Source organism: Vicia villosa, unplaced genomic scaffold, assembly GCF_029867415.1.
Source record: "Vicia villosa cultivar HV-30 ecotype Madison, WI unplaced genomic scaffold, Vvil1.0 ctg.002532F_1_1, whole genome shotgun sequence".
Taxonomy (NCBI): Eukaryota; Viridiplantae; Streptophyta; class Magnoliopsida; order Fabales; family Fabaceae; genus Vicia; species Vicia villosa.
The window spans coordinates 180,515-207,984 of NW_026705960.1; the positions used below are offsets into that span (position 1 = coordinate 180,515).

Consider the following 27,470-nt stretch of genomic DNA (forward strand, 5'->3'; position numbering starts at 1 on the left):
GAATAATATTTAATTGAAATTAAATAACCACCAAACAAATATTTACTCATTTCAAATTATTTCAAATTATATAATAATTAATTAATTTAATAGTAATTCAGTTAATTATTAAAATATATAGTTAATTTAAATTAAATAATCAATTAATTTTTAAAAGTATTTAACTAATTTAAATTAAATAATAATAATTTAATTTAATACGATAACTATACTAAAAAAATTAAGAACGAAAGATGGGACGGGGACGTCCGAAAAAGAAAAAGGCGGTGTCACTGCTGCCAGATTCCATCACACACTACAAAAATCGTGTAAATTGTGGCGGTTAGTTTAAAACGCCGCAATTTATGGATAATTACGGCGGAAATGGCGGTTTCAACCGCCACTATTTACCAATACTTTCCAAAATTGTGCGGCACGCGTTTATCTCTTATATATATAAATATAAACAAAATTTTATTAACGTTAAATGATAGTACTATTATTTTTAAAAATCTGTTATAACAAGAATAATTATAGTAATAATAATATTAACTTACCGTATGAATTAAAAAAAATCATATTCATCTCCTCCTTCGTAAAGAAACCCTAAGTGACCTTAACTCTCTCGTATTCAACCTTTTCTCTCCAAATTGTAGTCTCCTCAGCTTTGATTTTAAATTTCTCTGATTTTTTCCTTCCGTTCAGTTTTTCGTAAACCTTTTCATTTTTAATTTTTTCCATTCATTCATATTCAAACCCTAACAATGATTTAAAATTAGAATCACACCTCTTCAATGTCGGTATCGATATGAAACCTAATAACCAACCCTAGCAATCATTTGAACCTTCATTTTCTCTTTGTTCAATCGTAAATCCGCAGTTCCGCAATCAAATTTTCTGCTGCTCTGTTGTGTTGCTCTGTAGTCCATAATTCTGCAACCAGCCGTTCTACTCCTTTTGCCGTGAAAACCAAAAGCTGCTCGCAAATTGTACGCAAAGAATCCATCATCGTATGAAGGAAAATTCCGCAAACAGTGAGTATCTCAATAACCCTGTTTTCTTTTATCATCATTTTCCTTCCACCTCCCGGTATTGCACATCGCGATTTGCGGCATTGATTTAGTATAGTTTCAACCAATCCTTATAGGATCTTGTACAGATCTATTCCGACGTATGTGTATATGTTGTTACAAATTCTATTTCCATGTTTATTTCTATTAAATTCCCATTCTTGTATCTCTTTTGTGTTTGCGGTTATAATTCTAATGTGAGAACAGTTAGCTACATGATAATATACTTTCTGCCGCAAACATGGCGATGTTTTGGTAGCTAGAGATTGAAGACAAAGCATCGTTTCTCGAAATTGATTTATCTATTGTTGATCTCAATTCCATTCACCTCCCACATGGCATATTGAGATGTATATATACTTCTCTATTTTTGCTTTTTTATACTTTGTGGTCATGTAAATTATATTCTAGGAAGCAATGTTAAATTTCTGATTCCATTATTTATGGTGTAGTGATGATGAAGAAGTTTTTCAAGAGGAGAATGAGTTTGGTATTGGTTTTGGCAACATTATAGTAGTGGATAATCCCCCTATTGTTAGAAAAAATTTAATCAGATGGCAACATTGAAGGTGTTATTAGAAAAAATTTAATCAGATGGGTGTTATTAAGGATGATGGCTTCTGGATGCTTGTTGATCCTTTGACTGAAAAGACATTTGGTTACTACTTCATTAAGTACAATATTCCTCAGGTAAAACCTGTGTTTTCAGGTTAAATAAACAGTTTTGGTTATATTGGATGGAAACTATTCTGATTTAAATATTCTGCTATTATATGATTTTCTATTTGTATGATAGTATGAATTGGAGAGTGGAATTTCTACTTTAATTGTAACAGATGTGCTTTGCTTGTTTCTCTTATATTTGTAGTGAGTTTATTTGCTTCATCCATCAATCCAAAGCATGCCATATCTTTTAATGATGCGGACTAGCTGAAAATATGGAAGTTCAAAATCCATGGGCGACATATCTTTTAGTGCTCCTGTTTCTGAGCCTATCTCCATGATAGCAAGTGAAGCAATTTTGCCAATAAAGGTGGAAGGTGTGAAATCTCAAATTTATACATTTCCAAGTCTGTTTTTATTTGTTATATTGATAGATTTGATTTTTGTTCTATGATTTTTGACTGATGGAATATGTAATTTTTTAATGTAGCAAATGAGAGAATCTTTGACTTGAAGATTGCGGGTGAGAGAATCTCAAGAATCTTTGACTTCAAACGTAACCTCACAATCTTTGATTGAGAGATTTGTGTTAAGCTTATCCATTATAGTTCAGCCTCTCTCGGTTATTTCATTTATGTGAGGTTTCCAATTTCATCACATAACTATTGGCTTGAACTGTAGCTTATGTTGTACACTCTTCCTATTTTTTTATATAGATAACCCGCAACTATTTTATTTTACTCATCTTATAATATATGGTTCCATTTCATGCCTTGTATACATTTTATGATTTATGCTTGCAGAGTCTAACTATTTTTGTACACAGGAAGTTTGAAATATGGTGAGTGTCCATGTCACTTGCAAGTTGGAAGTCGGCATCGACTTCCATAATAGAACCTCCAAATTAACTTTTTGTTTATGTTAAGCTTTATAATAGCGGCTAGTCTAACTTTCAACTGGTCTGAATTTCATTATGAAATGGCTTCACCAAATTAACTCAGTACAAATGTTCATATTGAATAGCCTCGCTGAATCAACTCGCCATGATTAATGACTCGCTTGTGGTGCTATCATATGAATCCAGCGTGTGAGACAAATGAGGGTGAGGGAAGATGAATTTGAAGGGTTGAATATTCTTTTGGTGAAACCTGATCTTTCTCATGTAGACATCACAAGGCTATTAAGAGATTGGGGTTCCTCTGAATGGTAAATCGGTCAAGTAAAACAACGTGGTATGATATTTGGAAGTATTCAGCAGAGGATTTGAGGCGAGTTGACCCAGGTCGGGAGGACTCTCCTGGAGCAGCATTAGCTGAGTTCGATGTTTGTTCCCGATCAATTCAAACTGTTCACACTCAGTCCTGTCACTTGGAAACGCCATTGATTCGATAAGTTTTCTTCTCCTTTTTCGATTCGTAAATGGAGAATTATTGTGATTCAGAATTTACTATTCATTAATATATATGCTCTGTTAATCCATATCAGTATTGATATTCTGACTTCCAAGGTTCCAATATATAATTCTAGGGAACTCAAATTACATGTTTAGAACAAGGGCAGCAAGGTTTTAATAATTATTGGGAGCATGCTTTTGTCAAATACTGGTATGGAGAATGTATACAATATGCATCCCAGTAGCCATTCTCTGCCGCCTAGTTCTTTGCCTTATGCTAGCGGTAAAGCTAGTGCTAGCAAGCTAGTTGTGAAGGTTGACGAAAAAGGTAATGAAGATCCCAAATCAGGTGAAGCCCTAATACTGAATGAAGATCGAAAGTTGTGGGTTGATGTTCTCAAGGATAACCGGAATCATGCTAAAGGTCGTAGTATGAAATTCATAGCTCCCAAACTCGTTGAGGGAGGGATTGAAGTATCGATTGAGGAGGCAGACATAGTGGATGAAATTCTATTCTGGCAACCTTCTCTTGTTCTTTATGCCCTGGGTCGTGAATTAAGTATGTACGCTGTTAAAAATTTTATGATTAAGAGCTGGAACTTTGTCCAATTACCAGATATATATATACTATCACGAAGAGGGTTATTTCATCCTTAGGTTTAAGTCATATAGGGATATGGACGATGTTCTGATGAAGGGTCCCTATTCTATCAGGAATATGCCTCTGCTTATCCGTGAATGAAGACCTGACTTTAATCTTCAAACTGATCTTCTTCGCACTCTTCCCACCTGGGTAAAATTTCCAAATCTTTCCCTTTATTTGTAGGGAGAAACGAGTCTCAACAAAATTGGGAGTGCTCTTGGTGTTCCCATAGCTAGTGACGGATGAATGCACTGCAAATCGTTTACGCATTTCATATGCTCGGATTTTAGTTGAAATGGACATTACAAAGGACTTACCTACTGAGATAACCATTAGGGAAAATGTGGGAGAAAAGATGCAACAATCTATTGAATATGAATGGCGCCCTATCTTTTGTGGTAGATGTCAGAAGTTTGGCCACAACTGTGATAAACCAAAGCCTAAAGTTAAGATTTGGCAACCAAAATCAAAGCCTCCAGATGAGAACAAGTCTCAATCTTCCCCTGTTAAGAATAACACGCCACCACCCCTTGATGACCTAGTTGAGAATAAAGATCAGGACCTATCTGGTAAAGTAGATGAAACTGCCACAGTTGAGCAAACAAATGAGAATTGGACTGTTGTTAATAAAAGTGGCAGGGATCATAGTAAAAGAATAGAAGTAGAGGAACCTGAATCTTCAGTGCTAAGTGCTAATGGTTTTGATGCTCTATGGATTTTGAATGATCTCCTAGTGCTACAAAATCTTGTTTAATGATTAGTTCATGGAATGTGAGGGGGCTGAATAAAATTGGAAAGCTCAAAGAGATAAGCTCCCGTCTCTTAGAGTTAAGGTCTGATATCAATATTTTGTTGGAAACTAGAGTCAAAGTTGACCAAGCTATTAACATAAGGAATAAGCTCCACATAGGGGGCCTCTTTCCTGATAACTATAGTTAGCATGATAATGGTAGGATTTGGATGCATTGGAATCCTGATAATGTGGAGGTACAGGTGGTGTCCAGAACCAGTCAAATGATTCATTGCAGAGTTGTTGATGTGCAAAGGAAGTCCCATTTCTGGCTAACAGCTATATATGTGATGAATAAGCTGAATCAGAGGAAACATTTGTGGAATGATCTGAGCAACATTCAGCTTCAAGGCCCTTGGGTAATTCTGGGGGATTTCAATAATGTCTTGAAGACTCAAGATAGGATCGGGGGCCAGAAGGTTACTGAGAACGAATTCATTGATCTTTAGGGTTTCATGGATAATAAGGGCCTTTCAGAAATGAACAGTAGTGGTGATTACTATAATTGGTCCAATAAGCATCTTGTTGGGGCCATCTATTCCACGATCGATGGAGTCATTGCTAATGCTGATTGGTTTCAAAATCACCTTGATTATACCCTGAAGATTCTCCCTCCCCATGTTTCTGATCATGCATTATTGCTTCTCACTAATCAACATCAAATTCGCTATAAAAAGATATTCAGCTTTATAAATTGTGTCACTGAGGTTGATGGCTTTATGGAGATAGTTCAAGCTAATTGGAATATTCCTCTTGCAGGTAGACCTATGTATGTTCTCTGGTCCAAGTTGAAGAGGCTCCATCCGATTCGCTATAAAATGAATAAATCTCTCAATGTGTCTAAAGATAATATCCTGCAGGCTAGGAAGAATTTAGAGAGGGCTCAGATTGAGTTGACAAATGATAGAATGAACAAGCAGCTTATTGAGGAAGTTAAAATCTGTTATGATAAACTTGTTTATTGGCAAGAGGTGGATGACTCTATTCTAAAGTAAAGGCTGAGACTAATTGGTTGAAAGATGGGGATGGTAATACAGCATTTTTCCATGCTGCTATTAGAGCAAAGCACACTTCTAAATCTTTGACTATGCTCTTAAAAGATGATGGGGAAATGATTAATTCTCAAGATGAGATTGAGAATGAAGTCTTAGCCTTCTATGAGACTCTTATGAGCAAAGGGGATGATGAGTTGCAAGGTATTGACTTGGTGGCTATGAGGAAGGGCCCTCAAATTTCCAGGGCTCAGAGTACTAATCCGGCAAGTGGTATGACCCTAGAGTGTGACACACTGAGGAACCACTCCAAGTAACCATCCTGACACTATCTAGGCGGTTGAACCACAACGGATGTATCAACGATCTCACGGGGGAGCTAAGGATGTGACTATGAAACCAACGATTAATGCCATCAGTTGGAGTCTCTAGGACCGGCCGTGGGATACCCTGTATATAACCATACTGCTGTAGACATGGCTCTCCCATCTGACATACCCTGAATATAAAGAAGATACATCAAAAGGAAGATGACTGCGGTGACCTGTATACGGTGTCCAAATGACATCATCCCGCGTTAGAGCATCCAGCCTCCAGCTGTACTCAATCACCCCTCCTGGATGGGTCTGTTTGGCCTTCCACCTCCTCACACAAGGGTCAGCAGTCGCACAATGCTGGGTATTCCGCTCACAGATGTGAGGGAAGTGCTTGTAGATTCAACACTGCATAAATAAAAATAATCAAGTCCAAGTAAATTATAATAAAACACAAAAAACCATGTAAGAATATATACCTGTAACAAGCCCAGATAACCAGCAAACTATCTGGTGTCAGGACGAGATGCGGCATCAAGCGCCATGTACAACATCGTCAATGCTGCCACTCCCCAAGCCCAACATGGGGTCTCAAGATCGCTGAATAGAGATAGATAGCGGACATCTATATAAACTTTAGACTTGTCCTCATAGAGAGTACATGTCACTAGATGTAGCATGTACGCCCTAGCGGAAGTCTAGTACCTCCCTACATTGACAAGCTCTTGATAAACCCTCCTCAACCAAGACATCTTGAGGTGAAAGCCCCGAGTGTCACCAAAATCTTTAAGCACAACCAGCTCATCAACCTATAAAGCATCCACCACCATGTGCACCGCCGTCACTTGGTCCCTATGAACTGATGTGAAAAATGTACCAGCTATCGGAAGGTGAAATAGAGAATGCACATCATCCAGAGTCACCTTCATCTCCCTAAATGGAAGATGGAAGGATGATGTATTCGGGTGCCATCTCTCAACAAAAGATGATAATAGAGGGGCATCCAACATCGTCAGGGAGCATCCAGCAAAGTCCATCAAATGGAAGTCCCGAACTATCCTCGCCACCTGCTCAGGCATCGGTCTATCGGGGAAGTTCCTCAACTTCGACCTGTGAGAAGTGAGCTTCAACACTGGACGCTCATCTAACAAAAAAATACAATTAAAACACAATGTGTAATAAAAATTGCATAATAAAAATTAAGCACTTAGGCAATGTTACATACCTTGCCCTGCCATATCCTATAAGTGGCATGGTCAGCATATCCTATCAAAATGGACCTGTCAGAAGGTCCTCCTAGAAAAGCTCCATCAGTGTGTACTGATGGCTCCGTAGATGCACAATGGTGGTATCCGTATCATGCACCACCCGCTCCTCAGCAACCCCTTCCTTAACCACAACCACTCGCTCCTCAATTCTAGGCACCTACTCGTCAACAACAACAATCTCCTCCTCAGCAACAGGCATCTGCTCCTCAACAACAGGCACCGCCTCAACCTCAACAACAGCCTCAACCTCAGCAACATCATCCTAAACCACCTTCTCGTCCACAGTAGTTGATTCTCTACCACCCCGGCGGTAAGGTGCGCAGAACCCCCTACCCGCCTGCTCAGCCCAACATTTTCGGTTAGAACCGGTCGGAGGAACTCGTCCAGCACATAACACTGAGGTACCGGCCTCATCAGCAGCTGCCCGAGCACGAGCATCGGTTCTATCAATGGCCCGACCCGCAACAGTACCATCTCTGCCTCTAGTCTGCACTAAAAAAATTAAAAATATAAGCAAAATAGCATTTTATTTAAATAGAAATACTGGAAATTTCAAAATTTTCGGTATGGGACATTGTACCGCAAATTTCAAATTTTTTTGTATTTTTATAATTTTATAAAGATACCGAAAATTTTGAAATTTCCGGTAGAAATATTTCAAAATTTCTAGTAGAAAATACCAGAAATTTCACAATTTTCGGTACAAGCTACCAGAAATTTCGGAAAATCTACCGAAAACTTACTTGTTTTCGCCAAATTTCCGGTATCGCCTAAAGATTTGAAAAATCTGGTGTTTCACGTAAATTTCCTAAAATGTGGTAATAAATTTGTTTTAGACATTTAGGTCATTTCATACATATGGTGGGGTGTCAAGTATAATTTTTGGGGTGGCAAGTTAAATTATCCTATTAGTCTGATGGAATATTGTTGGTGGATGGCTTTCTGGGCCAATAAATAAGCTTCAATAATTTTTTGGAGAATTTTTCATTGCATCCATATAGGGTGAAAACACCCCTAAAAACTCCAAAATACCCTTCAGATATGCATATCTGAAGACACTCTTTTCACATTTAAAGATGTTTCGGATATGCATATCTGAAATGATGTTTTTTCCAAGTTTTATTATTTAAACGTGAGAATTAAAATATAAGAGGTTGTTTCGCATATGCATATTCAAAAAACACCCTAAACCAGTTTCAAATATGCACACGGGAAATGTGCTCTGAGTCTTTATTTTTTGAAAAAAAACTAAAATTTTACATTGTTATAATTGGAACAACGTAATACCTTGAACCAATAAAATGTAATGCAAATAAAAAACGTAGACTAAAATAAAATATTAAAATAGTTGTTTGGGATAAGTGCGAAATATAGAAATATTACAACACCAAAAAAGTAATAAATAAAACATAGACTACTACTACTGAGTATGCATAATTTTTCCTAACTCCTTGCATCCTCCTCTGCCTCCTATACGCCGCCGCACTAGATGCCTCACTGATAATCCTTTCCATGATGGCAACCGCCTCTAGATTGCCCTGCTGCATGATCCCGTTGTCCAACGGCTCATGTTCAATCAATTGTATCCGCTGGCATATCGGCGGGAGATCAGTGACTTGGTCATCCTCGGCCTGTTGGTTCTCCAAGAGCTCTTCATGCGCTGGCCTAGGTGGACGCCCAGGAGCATCGGGTGTCATGATAGAATGTGACACTTCGAAAAACTATGTCACGTACTTATCTACATAGCGCCAGCTTTGGGTGGTCCGCTTACGCCGATAATCCTCTAGGACTAAATTACGCGCTCAATCCTCAAAGATAGCAGTGTGCTCTCGACGGATAACGGTGTCGAGAGCAACCTCAAATGGCGATATTGATATCATCTGCACACGTTCAAACTGTCGCTTGCACCGCTCCGACAGATATTTTACCATGATGTTAGTCCCACATGTCAACCATTCGGAATATAATGCGATGCGGTCGAATGAGACAACATCACAATAATCACTGAAGGGCATCCATTTGATGTCATCGTGAGCTGTGCGGTCGAGGTATACCCGATATGCAGCCACTTTCTGATTTCCCCTTTGGAGGACGTATCCTGCAGCCCTAGGCATGGCGTCAATGTACAAGGGATCAGGATTATAGCCATGAATGCGGTGGAAGGATCGTTAGTAAAAATTGGACGGAAATGATTAAGGCGACCTTTTTGAATAATTAAAGAACCACTTTAAAAAAAAATTAAAGATAAGGGATTAGATTGGACTCCGAGGTAAACTTAAGGGAGTAAAAAAGTATTTTTTTCTATTTAAAATTAATAAATACTTATTTGTGTGTTATTTGAAATAAATAAATAAGGAAATGATTATTTGAAGTAATTACTGTTGGATGAGAAAGATAAATTTTGTATGACTTTACAATTTTGTCCTTCTTAATTACACCTGAAAGAAAAAATTAAAGAATTAAAAGAAGAAATAGTAATAATTGATTAAGGGTATATTGGAAAAAATATCATTAATATTGCATTTATAATTTGGGACTATTTTTTTTTACAAAGTGTCTTATAATTTGGGACAAAGAGATTAAGTTAAATATTCATCAATACAAATATTAATAACATATATTAACTAGAGGATGTGGTTAATAATGTACATTGACATTGTGGTAAAGCTAGAGGGTGTGGTTTAAATGTCTTGGATTCAATTCCTTATAAAGATATATTTAATTTTTTATTTATTTTTATATTTTATAAGAATTAAATAATTTTTTTGTGAGAAATTAATTTTAATTTTATAATTTATGTGAAGACGAAAATGAGTCTTCACTCTTTATTTTAAATAATTTACTTAAATTTAAATAATAAATTTTTGTTTATGTGGAGGATTAGTGTTTTTTTTAGTAAAAGTAATCTATTTAAAAAAAATACATTTCAATTTTTGTAAAATACCTCCATAATAATAAACACATTTATTAAAAAATGTTATATATTATTATTTTTAGTTGTGATTGTAATTTAAATTTTTTAATTTAAAACATATTATTTGACTATAATAGTATATATTACTTGTAAATTTTTTTTATTTAAGATAAAAAAATTAATTAATAAATTTTATATAAAAAAATTAATATACACTGATAATATAAATAATTTTACACTATCAATCAATTTTTTTTGTAAGCAATGATTATATATAAAAAAGAACACTAGAGGTACTTAACCCCAATACAAAGCCGAGAAAGGACTCGGAGATAGGCAAAATTATCATCCAAATGAAACCTAAATTAAATAATTCAAACGAGCTTTGCAAAACTCGTGAAAACTGCATTTTATCGCCTATGAAAGATCATTTCCAAGCCCACAATTTGATGTTCCACACGATATCGAAGACATCACAAATACGTAGTCAAACAAAATTCTATTTTTCGATCTCCACATACTCCAACACACCACCATCCAAATAATACCTTCATTTCAGCATTTGACATTCTTCCCTTTAAAATAATTGAACTAGCATAAGAAGTTGTGCCAACCATGATTCTCATTGCAAATATCTAGTCCACACCAATTAGCGATTTGTCTCCAAACAAACTTCGCCACAAAACAGAAATCCAAAAGATGGTCTAGCGACTCCTTTTCCTTACCATAATGCAGACAAAATAAATCGGGATTGAGATTCATTCCCTACGTGTATCAATTGATCAATAAAAAACGTTTATTTCACAAAATTATATTTTTATTTTTAAAATATTAATGACATGAAAAATATAAAAATTTTGATTGATCATCTTTGTAATATTGTTTTACATGTCTATCTACTATTCCTTTAAATTCATTTTTATAACTAGTTTTATATAAATAAAATTATCTTAAACATTGTGTAAATAATTATTCTATTTATTTATTTAATTTATAAATATTTGTTAGTACATACATAGGAAGACTAGTTTATACAAAATGATAATATGGCCGTAAAAATAAATTAATGCATAGCTTGATAAAGAAGTTCTGACTATGACACGTTGCTATTGATCCATTTAGGTGAAGTGTAAAACATGAAAGTAGGGGCCAACTTTCATCTTATTAGCCATAGTTTTTTTGGTCCTAGGGTTATAGGTGTTAGGGGCTATGGCTATGGCTATTTTGTTTCCAATAAGGCAAATCTATGAACCTATTATCTATGAGGCTATTAGAGTTAGGGTAGGTTGTCATCATGCTCTACATGTAGAATCTAAAGTCTATAATATCTAATCTAGATTACAGTATGGTCCTCTTTTTATTCTATCTCCTTTTCATTTTTGTTTTTGTTTTTATTTTCGTCATAGATAGAGATGATGCATGCCAAACTTTATGGTATCCGATATGAAAACTCATTGATAGGGTCATCTAAATTACAATTAAATTAGAATTAATAGTAGTATTATAAAACATAATAAAATTTAATATTAATGACGAATTATATTTAGAGAGGTCAAAAATCTTTACTTTTGGTTTAAAACCAAATACAATTATAAAAACTCATTGATTGGGTCATCTAAATTACAATTAAATATTTAATAACAAAAATTTCTCAATTATAATTAAAAAAGACAATTTTTATTATTATTAAATATAATAATTAATTAATTTGGTTAACAAATTAATATGATTATTAATTTATCTTTAATTAAATTATCACCTATTAATAATATTAAACAATTAAAATAGGAATAATTTTGAAATAAAAAATTAAATATATTTAACTTCTTTTATTTATGTAGTTAGGTTTAATGTGGGAGAGAGAATATGATCCTCTCAAATAAATTAAGAGTACATTTTGATTTTAATATTTTAGATCATAGTAGAAATAAACACCTTATTTTAAAGGCTATCATTTAATTAAATTTTTTACATATTTTATTTAAATGAAAAATTTATTTAAAAAATTTAACTTTTAAAAATTATAAATTGTATAAATATTTTAATTACTAGATTTAGTTATAGTTTTAGTTTTATTTGATATTTAATTTTTTTTATAATTTAAATATCTTCCGGATAACTGTATACTTTAATCTTTTTAGTTTGCAAAGATTACCGTAGATAGTAAAAATATCGTGAAAAAAAAAATTAAAAAATCACCTGACTAATGTAAATTCTTATCTCTCTAATTTGAAAGGATTATAATAGATAACAAAATTCTCTTTTAAAAGATTTAACAATATTACAGGTTTAAAATTGAATTCCAATCAAAACTATGGTAACATTTTGTAGAATATTATAAATAAAAATAATTCAAATATTAACACTTCATTAATTTTTATTTGAATTTAAAATAGCAAAATTAATTTTATAAATGAGATAAAATATGATGATTAAAATTGTAATTTAAGTCTAATTCTATTCTAAATCTAAATAGTACTACATTACATCATAAAGAGACTTGTTACAATAGTAATTAAAATCACAAGAACAAATTCCCATAATAAATAACTCCTCCTTGGTGCCTTAATTATAAAGAAAAAAACAGAGAATATGTAAGTGAAGATTTCAGTGTCAGAATTCAAACCTATAGCAGCAATCCACTTCTGTTCCAAAATCTCCATTTTCTAAACACAACAAAAAACTCATCACCTCAAACAACAACAATCTCAGTCTAAAACAAAAACATGTTCGGTTTAAGAGACTTAGTTTTCATAGCTCAAACCCCTTCATCACTTCACCACCACCACCAACAACAAAACCAACCCATTTCATCAGATCATCCTCCTCATCCTCCCAACCTTCCCTTACCTTCATCCTCAGCTCTAAGCGTTGGTCTTGGAATTTTCCCACTCCTAACCACCACTCACATTGATAATAACAATAACAATAATAATAATAATCAAGACTCAAACTTTTGGAATCTCAAGATGTGTCAACCACAACAAGTGATGATGATGAATTCAATCCCCAAAAGGGTTGAAGAAGATGATCAAAAGATTCAGAATCTGATGATGGGTTGCGATGAAAACGGTGAGTTTAGGGTGTGTCAAGATTGCGGAAACAGAGCTAAGAAAGATTGCAGCTTTAAGAGATGCAGGACTTGTTGTAAGAGTCGTGGGTTTGATTGTAGTACTCACGTGAAGAGCACGTGGACTCCGGCTTCCATGCGGCGAGACCGGAATGGAGCGGTGGTGGTTGAAGGTGGTGGTGACAGTGATGGCTCTTCCGGAAGTAAGAGGCAGAGGATTTTGATGGCATCATCATCACATGATAATGTTGCTGCTGCTACCTCTCATAGTTCAAGCTCTAATGCTGCTTCTAGAAGAAGCTTAAGCTTGGATATAACTAGCTCTTGTCACCAAGGTACTTTTATGTTTCACGTAATCACGACACTGACACAGCGACACCAGTAATAATATGAAATGTTTTGTATTGACATGAGACTGAGACGGTGACACTGGTAATAATTTGAAATGTTTTGCAGATGTTGGATTCAAGCAATCATTGCCAAGATATGTGACTGCACCAGCTGTATTCAAGTGTCATAGAGTTTCTGGAATTGGGAGTGATGAAGATGAGATTGCTTACTTGGCTACTGTGAGTATTAATGGGCATGTGTTCAAAGGGTTTGTTTATGATCAAGGTGTTGTTGTGGATGGAAAAGATGAAACAATGGGTTGTGTTTCGGAGTTGCAGCTTGGAAGTAATGGAAGTGGAAAGAGTAGGGAGTGTTCTTCTGCAATTCATGTTCCAGCAACTAGTGCTTACCCTGCTTCTGCTTGTTGAGGTTTCTTTAATGTAACATGCAATTTGTTTCATGTGTTGTTGATCTTTGGTTCTGTTAGGATTATGTTTGGGTGAAGATTAGACGTTTCATATTCTTGTTATGTATTTGAAATTTGATTTTGTGGAGTTGTATTGTCTATGTAATCTTGATTCAACGGTTGAGATTACTAAAATTAGTGTTTGAACTTTGAAGTGTGTTTTGATGGCAAAGGAGAGGATGGAAAGAATAAGCCATTTTGCATCACAAATTTCGTTGCTATTCATTTTAAATTATGTAGAGGTATAATGGTTAGTTTGATTCATTTTTTTGGGGAACATAATTTAAAACCATGCAGAAAAAAAAGTCTCAATTCTTGTAGTAATTTTTTATTCAGAGCGTCACAATTTGGCATTAGTTGTTTCATATTTAGAGGTTGTTTAACGTTTATCAGTGTTTGATCTGCTTATAGACTATTTTCTCCACGGATGAAATCACCATTGTGATTGTTGCGTCTAGTTCGTCCAGAACCAATTGAGTATCACTCTATAAGACCACCGCACGTGGCCTTACGCGTCACCCTCATTTCCGTACATGAACTCCACCACCGTTTTCTTTCAAGTCTTAATTTGTGGCCGATCTAGACGTTAGTTCTCTCGTCTGTCCCTCATTTTTGTTTGTTTGTATGTTCAAAATTGGATATGATATAGTTATTTTTTAGAATCTGTTTATTGCACAGGATATATATATATATATATATATATATATATATATATATATATATATATATATATATATATATATATATATATATATGGACGTATCAAATGAGAACTTTAGTTATTATGAGAACTGAGAACTTTTAATAATAACCGTACGATTTAAAATTAATGCTCAAATTTGCTTTAATGTGATATGTATTTAAATCAGAATCTATCTATTAATTACTGTCTCTTAAAATTTAAGTAAAATCTAAGACATTGATTTTAAATCGTGCGACTATTATTAAAAGTTCTCAATTCTCATTATAACTAAAGTTCTCGAATTTTTTTTTTAAATAACCATGTATTAGAAAAAAATTACGTAAATAACCATACTTCGGAAAAAATTACGCAAATAACCAAGTTTCAGAAAACATTGACACCAAGGCGCCATGTGAGATGGCGCCACCATTGTATCAGATGAAGGGAGGCGCCATTTGGGATGGCTCCTATGTACAACTTTTCTGCAATAAGCCATCTCAGATGGCGCCTTGGTGCATTTTCAAATGGAAAATTGAACAAAAATATACAAGGAGACGCCATATGAGATGGCTCCTCCTCCTAAAAGTTGAAGGGAGGCGCCATTTGACATGGCTTATTGGGACTGATTGTGCCATGTCAGATGGCGCCTAGGACTAAAAAAAAGGGAATAAGCCATGTGAGATGGCGCCTTGGTGTTAAGGGTTTCAGAAACTTGATTATTTGTGTAATTTTTTTCGAAACGTGGTTATTTGCGTAATTTTTTTTAATCCATGGTTATTTAAAAAAAAAAAATCAAAGTTCTCATTTGGTACATCCCATATATATAAAAGAATATGCTTTGTTTTAAGTATAATAAACAAAGTGATGCTTACTTTACCATGATTAAATCCTTATTTGATATAATATCCACTAAGGCGCTCATAGCAAGCTCTTGGAGCTTGTTTAAGACCATAGAGGACTCTCTTGAGTTTAAAAGCATAATAAGAATTTTTGTGATCCCCAAAATCAGGAGGTTAAGAGACATAGACTTCTTTGTTTATATAGCCGTTAAGAAAAGCATATTTAACATTCATTTGATAAAGCTTAAAATCTAGGCAACAAGTGAATGGAAAAAGGAGTCGAATAGCTTCTAGACAAGCTACAAGAGAATTAGTCTCCTCGTTTTCTATTCTCCTGCTTAACTATACCCTTTCTCCACTTGTCTCGCTTTATTTCTAGTAATTACACCATTCTAACCCTTTTCCCCCGGCCTTAACTCCTCCAGCTTCGTTACCTCCAGTCATGTTAACCTTCGGAGTAAATGGTTCACTATCTCCTACTACTCCAAGTTGAACAACTCCTTTTCCCTTTGTATCTTCAACTTTTTCAGATGCACCTACATATACCGAAGTTGATGAAGACCCACCTTTACCTATTACAAATTTCGTCTCCTTCCTGCTAGGACTGTTAAGCATGGCCTCATACTTCAAATAAGCCTGGTCCAACCTCAATATTCTCCAAGCAGTTTCATTTTCCACATCAGATATAGATTTGCAAAAAAGAAATACACAGACACCATGAAGAAAACGATACAGTCGATTCATGATAAACATGCAAAATAACGAGTCAGAAAATGCACCATAAACCTCCCAATCCTAATTGAAGAAAACATCTTCTCGGGTGACATCCTTCAAAATCAGAAGGATAATTAGAGCAATCCACATGGTTCAAGATATTTTTCCACACACAATTCAACACTTCTTTAACACCTTTTGTTGTCACACTTTTAAACTACTTATCCTAACTATTTGACCCTGCTTTGGAACCTGTTAACCGAACAAACATTTACATTCCAATAATTTGCCCATTTACTACTTAATGTAACCTAACCAACTAAACTAATAATTTTTTGTGTTTCACTTTATTTACTTTCATTATTTATAATTAATCTTTCTAATATCATTAATCTAATTAAGAGGTTTGGTGATACCTCTTTTTCTATGTGATACTATCTAATTTTTAATTATTTGGATTTATATTTATATAGTTAATTATTTATAACATTTTTTCTTTAAAGTGTTTTTTACATATTTTTATATACTATTTTATTATGTGTATACATAAAAGAAAAACTTATTATTCAATCAACAAACAATTTTCTATTCATATTTTTAATAGAATTTTCTTTTAAAATACTTTTACTATCTATAAATATAAGCTTTTTTATATTCATTATCAATTTCAAATATCAATATTGAATGTAATTTTTATAAATTATATTTTCGAAGAACTATTTTAGCATGTTTCTTCCGTTACTTATATCAACAATTTTTTTCTTTTAAATTAAAGTAAACTTAATTCAATTCTGATTCTCGTTTTTTTTCAGAATTTATTCTAATTTTTTTTATTATTTCATATGATAACAATTTCTTTAATTTCAATTATTTCAAAATTCTATACATTTCATCTATGCATTTTGAGATTTCAGTATTTTTTTATGATTATTACATGACTAAATTTTTAAATACTATGCTAACTAATTTTTTTTATACTTAATAATTTAATTTTGAATACAAATTCGTACAAACGCACAAATATCCTTTTCATTTTAAATATATGCCTCAATTAATCTTAAGTAGATAGTTGAAAAATATTAAAATAACATAACAAACATCTTTTTTCGGTTTAAGAACAAATGAGTTCCAAGTTCCAACCCAACCATATAAATATAATTGTTAACTTAAATCTCTTGAAAGATAATTTCATCATCTAAATAATGAAAATTAAAGTCATTTCGACTATTTCATATATTAATATTTGAAGAGAAATATATGCACTGACAGTGTAAAATATTTTTACACTGTCAACCAATCACAACCATGTATCCAATTAAAACATAATGCCAGTGCACTACCTTTAAACTCATATTTGGAAAGTAAAATTAAAATAACCATTTTATAATTAAAAAAAAACACAAAAAAAAAAAACTAATTTTATCAAGAAATAAATAAATAAACAAGTAGGTGGCAAAACGGTGCGTTTATACATTATTAGTCTTTTTCTTTTCCTTCTTCTTGATTCAATCACTCACGTTAGGGTTTTCAAAGTTGAATTGAAATCTGCACTCCATTTTCCGATCAAAGTTGATTCAATCGATTCTGTTGGTTGATATGGCTGACGAATCCATCAAAACCGTAACAACGCAATTCCCTTTATGTTCTTGTTTCAAATTGAAGTTTTTATCTACGATCCTTTTTATTGGTTTAACCATTTTTTTCTCCATGTTTTGGTATATAAAAATGCAGGCTTTCCTTGAAATTCAAGGGCGCATGATAGAAACTACAAGGAAATTGAAGCAGGTTTGTTCAAATTTCTTTTAATTTTCAGTTACTTTACTTTTATTTGTCAACATTGTTATTGACTCTGGATTTGAATTTCATTGAACCTAGCTGAAAAATTGAACTTTATTCTGGGAATTATCTTGGGTACTTTTTTTGTGAGGGTAGTGATAGTAATTATCTTTGTATAACTGACACCTGTGGAAAAAAAGGTGTACCAATGTTGGTTTGACAGACACCGACACTTGTGATTACGTTTAATTTATTCATTTTTCTAAATTATTATCGGTGTCCGTGATTCCAGTGTCTAGTGGTTACTATTTAGTCATCTGTTAACTTGAAATATAAAAGTAAAAGAGTTAATGTGAAACCTTCAATTTTGAACTATCATGTCGCAGTTGAAACAAGTTTTGAGAAGTGAAGTGACATTATGACATATTAACATGAGAAGATAGTGAAAATGCGAAATACAGTTAGAAGTATGTGAATGTATTGGCAATGTATAGGTATTGACTATAAAGCACCGGCACATATATACTCCCTGTGGTTCTATTTATAAGAAAAAGTTTATTTTTTAGATTCATTGAATAAACAATGTATCTGCACTATATATAGATCAGAGATACAATTGTTATTCAATGAATCTAAAAAATAAACTTTGTTTTTATAAATAGGACCGGAGAGAGTAAGCAATGGATACAACACTGACAATGAAAAGTAGATAGAAATTGTTTAGATTAACCACATGTGTTGATGATGTGTTGGCATCGTCACATGTTAGACATCTTCGATCTGAAGTTTCAGTGCTACAATGTTGAACTCAAGTTAATTTATGTTTTATATTTATATTTTGGTAGTTGTTTTGTTTATTGAATACTTATAAGTAAAGTTAAAGTACTTTCATAAAATATAAGAGGTATTGGAGGGATTCCTTTTAATTTGCGTTTTTTTTACAAGGCTGAGTTTAGGGTGATTCCATTAATTAATGACAGTGCGATTCCTGGCTCATTTCTAATTTTTGCATTATCTCAATGTAGACACGGTCAATTAATAATTTAAAATACATTAATATAAGAATTGCTCATACTAGAATTGATCTTCAGTTTCAAACGGTCAAATGAACTTGAAATGAAGTTGAAGACGATGTTGTGTTGTAGAAGAGTGACTCAATTCCTACATATTATTGCTGACTCTAGGATTTCGAAGCTGTTGTGTTTTAAGTATTACGCCTTGTGTGTGCTAGGATGTGCATGTGTTACACACATCTGATAGTGAATACACATATCCGAGTTCTGGAGGAGAGGGGAATTTGTAATTTTGTTTATTTAGAAGAGTTATAAAATCTAGAAAGAAAACCTTGGCATTTTTGTTTTGCTTCTGGGAGTTATGTGCTTATTAGAGGTTGTTTGAGACTCGTAAACGTAAAGTTTATATTATCCCATGGCATGCAGGTGCAAAACCAGATACGTTCCAAAGAAACAGATAAAAAGCGTTCTTTCTTGACAATGGAGGAGCTGAAGCAGGTTCCTGATGATACTAATGTTTACAAATCTATTGGTATGTAAGAAATACCTTAGAAATAATCCTAGAAATCTTTAGAATTGCTTCTGGATTCCCTATTTTTCTTCAGAAAGATTGATTATTATTTTTTGTTTTTTGTTTTTGCAGGGAAAACGTGAGTTGTGGTTGCTTATTGAAATATACTATGAAATAGAAAACAAAAGCTTCAGTTATGGTCTGTTTTGAAAATATAAATGACATACTCTAATACACTCTTAACACCATGGCCAGGTTTGTATTGGAGACGAAGGCAACATTAATGAACGAACAGGAGAACAAGTTCAAGGATAGTGAAACTTCAATTACTGCATTACAGGTAAGTGTCGTTCCTTCGGTTGCCTAGAAACTTATACCCTTTCATCATTTTTTTAAGTGTTCTTGAATTTCTAAATTTGAAAGGAAGAAAAACCAAATTTTAAAAATGAGAAAAAATAACTGTTTTAGCTAAATTTCTGGAATAGTAAATATAAGTTTTCTTGATATCTGAATGAAAAAATAATATGGCTTTGGACAGAGCTCAAAGGAATACTTGGAGAAGCAGATTGCAGAGGTGGAAAACAATTTGAGAGAGCTGTTACAACAAGATCCTGGTCTTGCTCGTCAAATTATGTCAATGAATGTGTAATGTAAAATTTTCATTAATTGATGTTGATCGGCATTGGCGGAATTTCTAGTGAACTTGAGTGAATAGAAAATTTTAGGATATGTGAAACTCTGAGGACTTCTACTGCCTACTTGGTGCTTTCATGGATGATGCTTTTCAATCCTTCAGGAAATGTTTTCTTTGTAGGGGTGGTTGTAATTCATAGAATAATATATTGTCATGTTTTATGTATTACATGTGAGGGAATTCTTATGCAGACAATTCTAAATAGTACATTCTCTGTTGGTATATATTTATACCCTTGCGAGGACTTGATCCAATCCCTGAACCTCCAACTTTTTTAAACCCTTCACTCAACTTCTATTTCAAGCCAATTGAACTACTCCTCCCACCACCACATCTGTTATCTGATGCTAGAAGGGTTTCTAGGTCCTCCCAACTTCTGTTTCTAGGTCCTAACAAAGGGAAATGCACTAATGTAGAAGTTCAATTAAGGAATTTTGGCACAATGGTTGATGCACTTGTTATGTCCCAAGCACTACAATTGGATCTCCAAATGTCTCCTTTCAATATGAGAGAAAAGAAACTTGTTCTTTTGCCACTGATTCAAGCTAATGGAATTGTATTCGAGTGTCTTTTGTCTTCCTTTGCTTCGATTGTATGCACCTCTTGTTCTTTGTTGATTCTTTTGTCACATCCCAAAATTATTAAGCTCACCGCAGCGAAAACAAAGACCATCGACCATGCGTTCCATCATTTCAAAGTAAGGAATATGACAAATTCTTTTGTTTCAGATCGATCTTGAATTCTGACATAGTTTCGTAACTTTGAGGTGAATTTTGTGCCTCTAATATCGGTCGATTCATTATAGAAAATGAATTTTATTGGATTGAGCTCAAGGCTCTACAATAGTCAAGAGTTGTCTAACTCCTAACTAGAGCATATGAAGCTTCTAGTTAATATTCTCCTAACTGAATGGTAACATTAGAGACATGAACTGCTGCACTAATGTTTTTTTTCCATCAGTATAATTTTTATTCAAAGATTGATACAATCAAATCGAAACATGAGAGACAGGTATTGGCTCTGCAGACACATTTCGATTATCAGTGACCTCAAATCTGTCCATGGTGACCGTCCTGTCAATAAACATAGATTCATTATTCATGTGTAAACTGCCATGTCATGCAAACAAACACAGAGGAACCTAACCAAAGTTGCACAAGCAAGCTCATTCCAATAAATACAATACCTTTATCATTATTTTCATCCAATCACTATTCTTTAAGTAAGAAAAATAAATTACTCATATCATAGTTACATCACATTTATTAACCAATATGTGAAATTGAACAAATGAGTACAAGATCTTTGTCCTCTACATTGCATGAGAATGTCTTTTCCTTTGATTTTCATTGACAATTCTTTATGAACATACTAGTCTTTGGTCCTTTTCTTGATGAAGCATCTTGTTGTATCACGTCGTGCGACTCAAGGATTCAAGAGATTTGAAGCTGGGATCTGTAGATGTCGTGACCAGAAGTAGCCGGAGTTACTGGAGACAACCTGGCAGAGAACGAGTACGGCACAGCAGGAACCAAATATTGATCATGGACACACGGAGACCAACTGTCATCACCACCCAACCCCATGTGTTTGTGATCCAGATGAACCTCAATGCTATCTCCTTTAACGAGCTCGTAATCGTGAGCGGCCCGGTCAAGTTCCGAAGTGCTATAGTAGCTTGCACTCATTTGCATGGGTGGAGAGCTACCGTATTTTGAAGCATATATTCCGAAACCATTTTTGTTTACAAATGTTGCCCATCTAACATCTGCTCTACCACCGCATTCGCCAGGAACAATATAAGGAACATGCAACTCGTCGACATTCTTCTCGTAAACTGCAACGTTTGCAGCAGCCTTTCTGTCGGGATAACACTCGAACGGCCCTCTTCCGTACCAACTTACTTGATCCAATGATTTTTCCAAGTTCATCTCGATTCCCACTCGTGGCAAAGGAGGAAGACCGGAATCTGGTTTCACATTGAAGTCCAAAATGACATCTCCAGAAGCGTAAATAGTGTATATCGTTTCTGTTGTAAATAGAACCTTCAAACCCTCCTCGCCCTTGGTAACACCATGGAAAACTGCTAACACTTTAACCGAGTTTCCTGTCGTATTTTGCACAGAACAACTCTCAGCGATAAAGTGGACACTATCGATTCCAGCAGCTTTCCATTTGGACAAATAACTATCAGCTCCTCCTCCTTTATCATTATCGATAGAAGCTCGCCAGAAACATGGATGTACACCCTTATTCATAACTTGTACTCCTTTTACCTTCCAGCTTTCGATTAAACCTGTTTTAGTGTTCAATGTTACGTCCGAAACATCTTGCTGGCTTACTTTAATTATATCTCCAACAGTTTCAACAACTAGAGCACCACCATGAATATCGATAGCCTGGAATCATTCATGAAATAGAAATTTTAAAACGACGCAACATGTGCATATATAAGAAAACAGGAACATCGAAAGTAAACGGGCCCTTACATGAGGGACAGTGTCTCTCCTAGATGGCAGTTGAACTTGAGCAGTGGAAACAATATGACCGGCTTCAACCCAGCGCGTCGAGTTCAAAAGCTTAGCAGTTATTGTCAAGAACACTTCTTCTGATGTCGATGAATTCCATATAGAATACCATGGACCCGATTGCCAATCGACAGCGTAACTACCCTGGGGCTTTATCGAGGGAAGACTCAACTTACCAGATCCAAGGTTGTGTCCATCTGCAGAAATATACCAACTGAACTCCAATCCTTCTGTTGTTTGAAAAAAATGAGTATTTTTTATCTGCAAAATAAAAGGCTAAAATGAATCATCGATTACATATTTGGCTTAGGAAACACGACATTAGAACGAACTATGAGTTGAGTACCTCTAATTTCCCTTCAATTAATTTCACTTTGATTGGTTGGTATAAGTATTTGACTTCTGAAAAACAAAAGAAAAACAAAGCCATGACAAACGATGCAAATCGATGAAAAACACGTTGAACTTTATGCGACGGCGTGTGCTACAAAACGATACAATCTGTTAACTTACCATGTAAAACAGGATGAGCAGTTCGATCAGGGAATACAAGACCATTCAAACAAAAATTCAAATCATTGGGAGTATCTCCAAATTCACCTCCATACGCCCAACGCTTTGTACCGTCTGCATGAACTTTCCGCAGAGCCTATATGCAACCAAAAATGGAGATAATTCATTTTTAAAGCAATTTGATTATTCATCAACCGGTTGTTATAGTATTCAATGACTACTCACCTGATCAACCCAATCCCATATAAATCCTCCTTGGAGTCCGAATGTGTTGTCGATTGCTTCCCAATATATATGCAAGTTCCCATTACTGTTTCCCATTGCATGTGAATACCTGTCATAAACAAAAAAGCTATAATTATCTATGGAAGAGTAGATTTCAAGTCATTATAGCATTGGTGTGAAATTCAAAATCATACTCGCAGAGTATCAGAGGACGTGTTTCGGTAGGGTCATTGGCGATTTTCAACATGTCCCAAACACGCATATACATAGGGCACACAATATCAGTGCATGGAGTTCTTGATCCACCTCCTTCATAATGTATCACCCGCGAAGAATCTCTTCCTCGAATCCAACCTGATTCATTAACCGGCAGAAGGGAAAAATATCAATAAATAAGACTTGTTAGCAATTTTTAAAAAAAATAAAAAAGAAGTTAAATGAAAGTATCTATCTATCTACCAGCCATAGCGAAATGATTTGTTCCAAATCCAGATTCGTTTCCTAATGACCAGGAAATAATGCAGGTGTGGTTTTTATCCCTCTCGACCATGCCAATCACACGGTCCAACATCGCAGTTGCCCATACTGGTTCCAAAGTAGGATGCTTGAGATGTTTAGAATAATCAAAACCATGTGTCTCAATATTGGCTTCGTCTATCATGTACATGCCGAACAAATCACATAGCTCGTACCAACGCGGATGTTGAGGATAATGGCTGTTCCGCACGGCATTAATATTGTTTTGCTTCATTAAGACCAAGTCCTTGATCATGCAGGCTTCTATGTTTGCCTTTCCTACTTCTGGATGATGTTCGTGCCTGTTCACGCCTCGTATTACAACGGGATGTCCATTAACGAGTAGTTGTTTGTGGGCTTTAGATACAGTTTTAAAGCCTACTTGAGATGATTCGCAGTCGAGCACACGGCCGGATTTATCTTTGAGGACCACAACTAATGTATAGAGGTACGGCTGTGACAAATCCAAACAAGAGAAAATATCATATGTGATACGACACAAAATCAGCAAGATAGTATAAGCATCAGACGAAAAATACCTGTTCTGCTGACCACAGCTTTGGTGATTGCAGTTTTCCCACGAGCGTATAACCATAAAACCCTAATGGTGCGGTTGTTGGTTGGAATGTTATGTCTGCTACATTCGTTGAAAGTAGATCAGGATTCCCGTCGGAGGATTCCCAACTCCCAGAATCGAACAATGTAGCTTCTATGGTGTAGTTTGTAAGAACATTGTCCTTTGATGTATCTTGTAATCTATCGATTTTAACTTCAACCTGTATAATGTATACATGAGTTTGATCATATCAGATTTCCCAAACAACAATTACAATAACAAGAGCGTTTTCGTAAAATATTTACGCTTACCAGCATCTCCGCATAAGAAAAATCTTCAGCGAGGTTTGATTTGAAGAAATAGTCGGTGATAAATACCTACATGCCAAATTAATGTTTGAGAATATGAATTTAACTTACTATGATGAGTAGAAATTTTGAGAAAACAAACCTCTGGCTTTGCTAGAAGAAGAACATCACGGTGGATGCCAGATAAACGCCAGTGATCCTGATCCTCGAGGTAACACCCATCACTCCATCTAAATACTTGAACAGCCAGAACATTCTTCTGGTCTGAACCACATGGATGACAAAAATCGGTGACTTCAAACTCGGCAGGTAGTCGGCTGTCTTGACTGTCCTTGCAAAATAATAATATTTTTTTGTTATAAAACCAACAAGTTGATTGATTTAGAAGCTTCATTCAGAGTATATTCGTTCTTCTAAGATATGCCTTACTCATACTCAATTAATCGAGTTGAAAATACAGAAGCAAGCTATTAACGATTAATTAAATCATCGGGTTTGTGAATGCACATTGTACTACATACCAAAGAGAACGAAAGAGTTATACCTATATCCTATAGGATGCCCGTTTATCCATGCACAAAATGCCGAATCAACTGCTTCAAAATGTAACAAAATTCTTCTACCTATTGCAATCCAACCAATGTTATTAACAAGCAACTTAAATCAAACATAGGAGAATATCGATAAACAAAAGGAGAACAAAACTAACAATGTTACGAGAATTGAATCGTACCTTCCCATTCTTTAGGAAGTTGGAAGTCCATTCTATAGCAGCCAGTAGGATTCTCCGTGGGAACAAAAGGAGGGTCAAGCGGAAACGGATACGTTACATTCGTATATATAGGACGGTCGAAACCATGAAGTTGCCAATTCGAAGGAACTGTCCAATTTTAGGACAGCGATTATACATATATGACAAAAATCAATTCAAATACACAAAATAGGGTATCAGGAAACAACGGCGATTTAAATTCGGCTACGCTATAGCGCGGCTAAGGCCTGTATCTGCAAAACACATGAACTTACCAGGTAAAGTGTTCCATTCTGAATCCTGGAACTCATTTTCATGAAACTTAGTAGGAACATTGGTGGGATTAGAAGCCAAGAAAAATTTCCAATATCCAGACAAAGATTTAACAAAAGGCAAGTCTTTGACCCAAAAAGCAGCACTCTCAAGAGCTCCATTAACAGCATCATCTTTCCAAACAGCAGATTGAGAAGCCAAATAATCCACTTTGCTGCGTTGATACCAATATTTCAGAGATCCTACCCATATCACAAAACACCATATTAGTTAAAAAGAAACAAAAATTATGGAACATATAACCAAAAAAAACCAATAACACTAAACTTTATTTAAAAAGAACTAAGCTATGTTTGGATATCATAAACTGAACGGAGTGGAGTGGAACATAGCGGAATAGACTGAAGCGGAGCGGTATGAAGATTTCATTCCATTGTTTGGAAATTTTAGGATGGAAGAAAGCAAGTTCTTCATTCCAACCTAATCGGAGGGGAAGAAATATGGTGGTAAGTGATGGAATGGAATGTAGCTCATACCACTCTATTTCACTTCAATACATCTGATTATAAACGATGCAAACAACGGAATACCATCTCATTCCATCCCATACCGCTCCATTTGATTCCATCCATCCAAACAAAACCTAAGACTATGTTTGGATATCATAAAATGAACGGAGCAAAGTGGAGTGGATGTAGGGGAATGGAGCGGAGCGGCTTTATTTAGAAATTTTAGGACGGAACAAAGCAAATTTTTCATTCTGCCCAAATCGAAAAGGAGAAATATAATGGTAAATGATGGAATGCAATGGAATCTTTACCACTCCATCGATTTTAAATGATCCAAACAAATGGAATATCATTCCATTCCATCTCACACCGCTCCACTCCATCCAATACCGTCCATCCAAACAAAGCTTAAGGAAAGCCATAAAAACTAATCCACAGACATTATACAAATTTCACTAAGTGATCATTTATCTCCAAAACCACAGTCAATAGTTTAGCCTTATTTCCTATGCAGTGGTTCAAATGGTTTCATTCAATTGGCAATGTTGCAGACAGTTTAAAATATATGAAAAACATAATTCTGAGAATAGGGTTTGAGATGAATTAAAAAAAAGTTAACTTTCTATCAAACTAGATATACCCTTTTGAAAAGAAGAACAAAATTGAATTTAGGATGAAACCAATGCCTAACCTATATCAAATCAAACCAAAACATGATAAAAAAAAAAACTTTTATATGCAAAAAAGATGTGTGACCTTCAACAGATTCATGGCAATGTAAATGAACATGAGGGTCTCTTTTTCTCCATTTGATGAAAGATGGGTCTTCCCACACTTTATAACCATTGTGTGGAGCAAGAAGGAGTGGACCAACCAAAGAAGTGGAAGAAGAAGGAGAAACCATGATTTGTGAAGTAATGTGTTTGGAACAAAAAGGGAAGATTTAGAAGATGATGTTTGGTTTTTTGATTTAAGGATCAGTCATAGGTTGTTGTGTTGTAGTGGAATTTCATGTGGGTGATCAGAGCCAATGGAAGTGTTACATTTGTTGTCGTTTAATGGTTTGTAGTAATGGTGGAGATTATGGTTTTTTGCTAAGTGGATTCATTTATTTATTTTGAACATCGTACGACTCGTCGTTTTGGAAAATGGAAGTTTTTGATTGTGCTG

The 27,470-nt window shown here is 34.6% G+C and overlaps 3 protein-coding genes and 1 long non-coding RNA gene across 5 annotated transcripts; 3 read left to right on the top strand and 1 right to left on the bottom strand.

Moving 5' to 3' along the window:
• The first annotated feature begins 544 nt into the window (after positions 1 to 544).
• Positions 545 to 7,677, top strand: LOC131639106 (uncharacterized). Of its 2 annotated transcripts, none has more exons than XR_009294867.1 (4): positions 545 to 1,399; positions 1,502 to 1,739; positions 1,918 to 2,089; positions 2,203 to 7,677. It is a non-coding gene; the product is annotated as an uncharacterized LOC131639106 (long non-coding RNA). The 2 variants fall into 2 exon arrangements; XR_009294868.1 differs by having other exon boundaries at positions 545 to 1,013.
• Positions 7,678 to 12,578: 4,901 nt separating this feature from the next.
• On the top strand, positions 12,579 to 14,102 carry LOC131639113 (protein SHI RELATED SEQUENCE 6-like). The gene is made up of 2 exons (XM_058909618.1): positions 12,579 to 13,431; positions 13,553 to 14,102. Exons 1-2 carry the CDS (start codon positions 12,753 to 12,755, stop codon positions 13,852 to 13,854), a joined length of 981 nt encoding a protein of 326 aa, XP_058765601.1. The 5' UTR covers positions 12,579 to 12,752; the 3' UTR covers positions 13,855 to 14,102.
• Positions 14,103 to 17,604: 3,502 nt separating this feature from the next.
• LOC131639108 (prefoldin subunit 1) lies at positions 17,605 to 21,119 on the top strand. The gene is made up of 6 exons (XM_058909612.1): positions 17,605 to 17,747; positions 17,859 to 17,912; positions 19,343 to 19,448; positions 19,560 to 19,566; positions 19,683 to 19,767; positions 19,966 to 21,119. Exons 1-6 carry the CDS (start codon positions 17,724 to 17,726, stop codon positions 20,074 to 20,076), a joined length of 387 nt encoding a protein of 128 aa, XP_058765595.1. The 5' UTR covers positions 17,605 to 17,723; the 3' UTR covers positions 20,077 to 21,119.
• A 177-nt stretch (positions 21,120 to 21,296) lies between these two features.
• Positions 21,297 to 27,427, bottom strand: LOC131639107 (uncharacterized). The gene is made up of 14 exons (XM_058909611.1): positions 27,057 to 27,427; positions 25,794 to 26,033; positions 25,501 to 25,647; positions 25,312 to 25,390; positions 24,910 to 25,093; positions 24,771 to 24,836; positions 24,443 to 24,679; positions 23,847 to 24,357; positions 23,582 to 23,741; positions 23,388 to 23,496; positions 23,163 to 23,298; positions 22,996 to 23,051; positions 22,611 to 22,910; positions 21,297 to 22,520 (listed from the first exon to the last, which is right to left on the bottom strand). The coding sequence occupies exons 1-14, from the start codon at positions 27,202 to 27,204 to the stop codon at positions 21,555 to 21,557; spliced, it is 3,339 nt and encodes a 1,112-aa protein (XP_058765594.1). The 5' UTR covers positions 27,205 to 27,427; the 3' UTR covers positions 21,297 to 21,554.
• Positions 27,428 to 27,470: the final 43 nt, after the last annotated feature.

Coding starts and splice junctions, on each gene's coding strand:
- LOC131639113 (XM_058909618.1), top strand. CDS start 12,753: ATGTTCGGTTTAAGAGACTTAGTTTTCATAGCTCAAACCCCTTCATCA. Junction 13,432..13,552: donor AACTAGCTCTTGTCACCAAG/GTACTTTTATGT, acceptor AATGTTTTGCAG/ATGTTGGATTCAAGCAATCA.
- LOC131639108 (XM_058909612.1), top strand. CDS start 17,724: ATGGCTGACGAATCCATCAAAACC. Junction 17,748..17,858: donor CTGACGAATCCATCAAAACC/GTAACAACGCAA, acceptor ATAAAAATGCAG/GCTTTCCTTGAAATTCAAGG. Junction 17,913..19,342: donor CTACAAGGAAATTGAAGCAG/GTTTGTTCAAAT, acceptor CATGGCATGCAG/GTGCAAAACCAGATACGTTC.
- LOC131639107 (XM_058909611.1), bottom strand. CDS start 27,204: ATGGTTTCTCCTTCTTCTTCCACTTCTTTGGTTGGTCCACTCCTTCTT. Junction 23,052..23,162: donor TGCTCATCCTGTTTTACATG/GTAAGTTAACAG, acceptor TTTGTTTTTCAG/AAGTCAAATACTTATACCAA. Junction 22,911..22,995: donor TAATTGAAGGGAAATTAGAG/GTACTCAACTCA, acceptor TTTATTTTGCAG/ATAAAAAATACTCATTTTTT.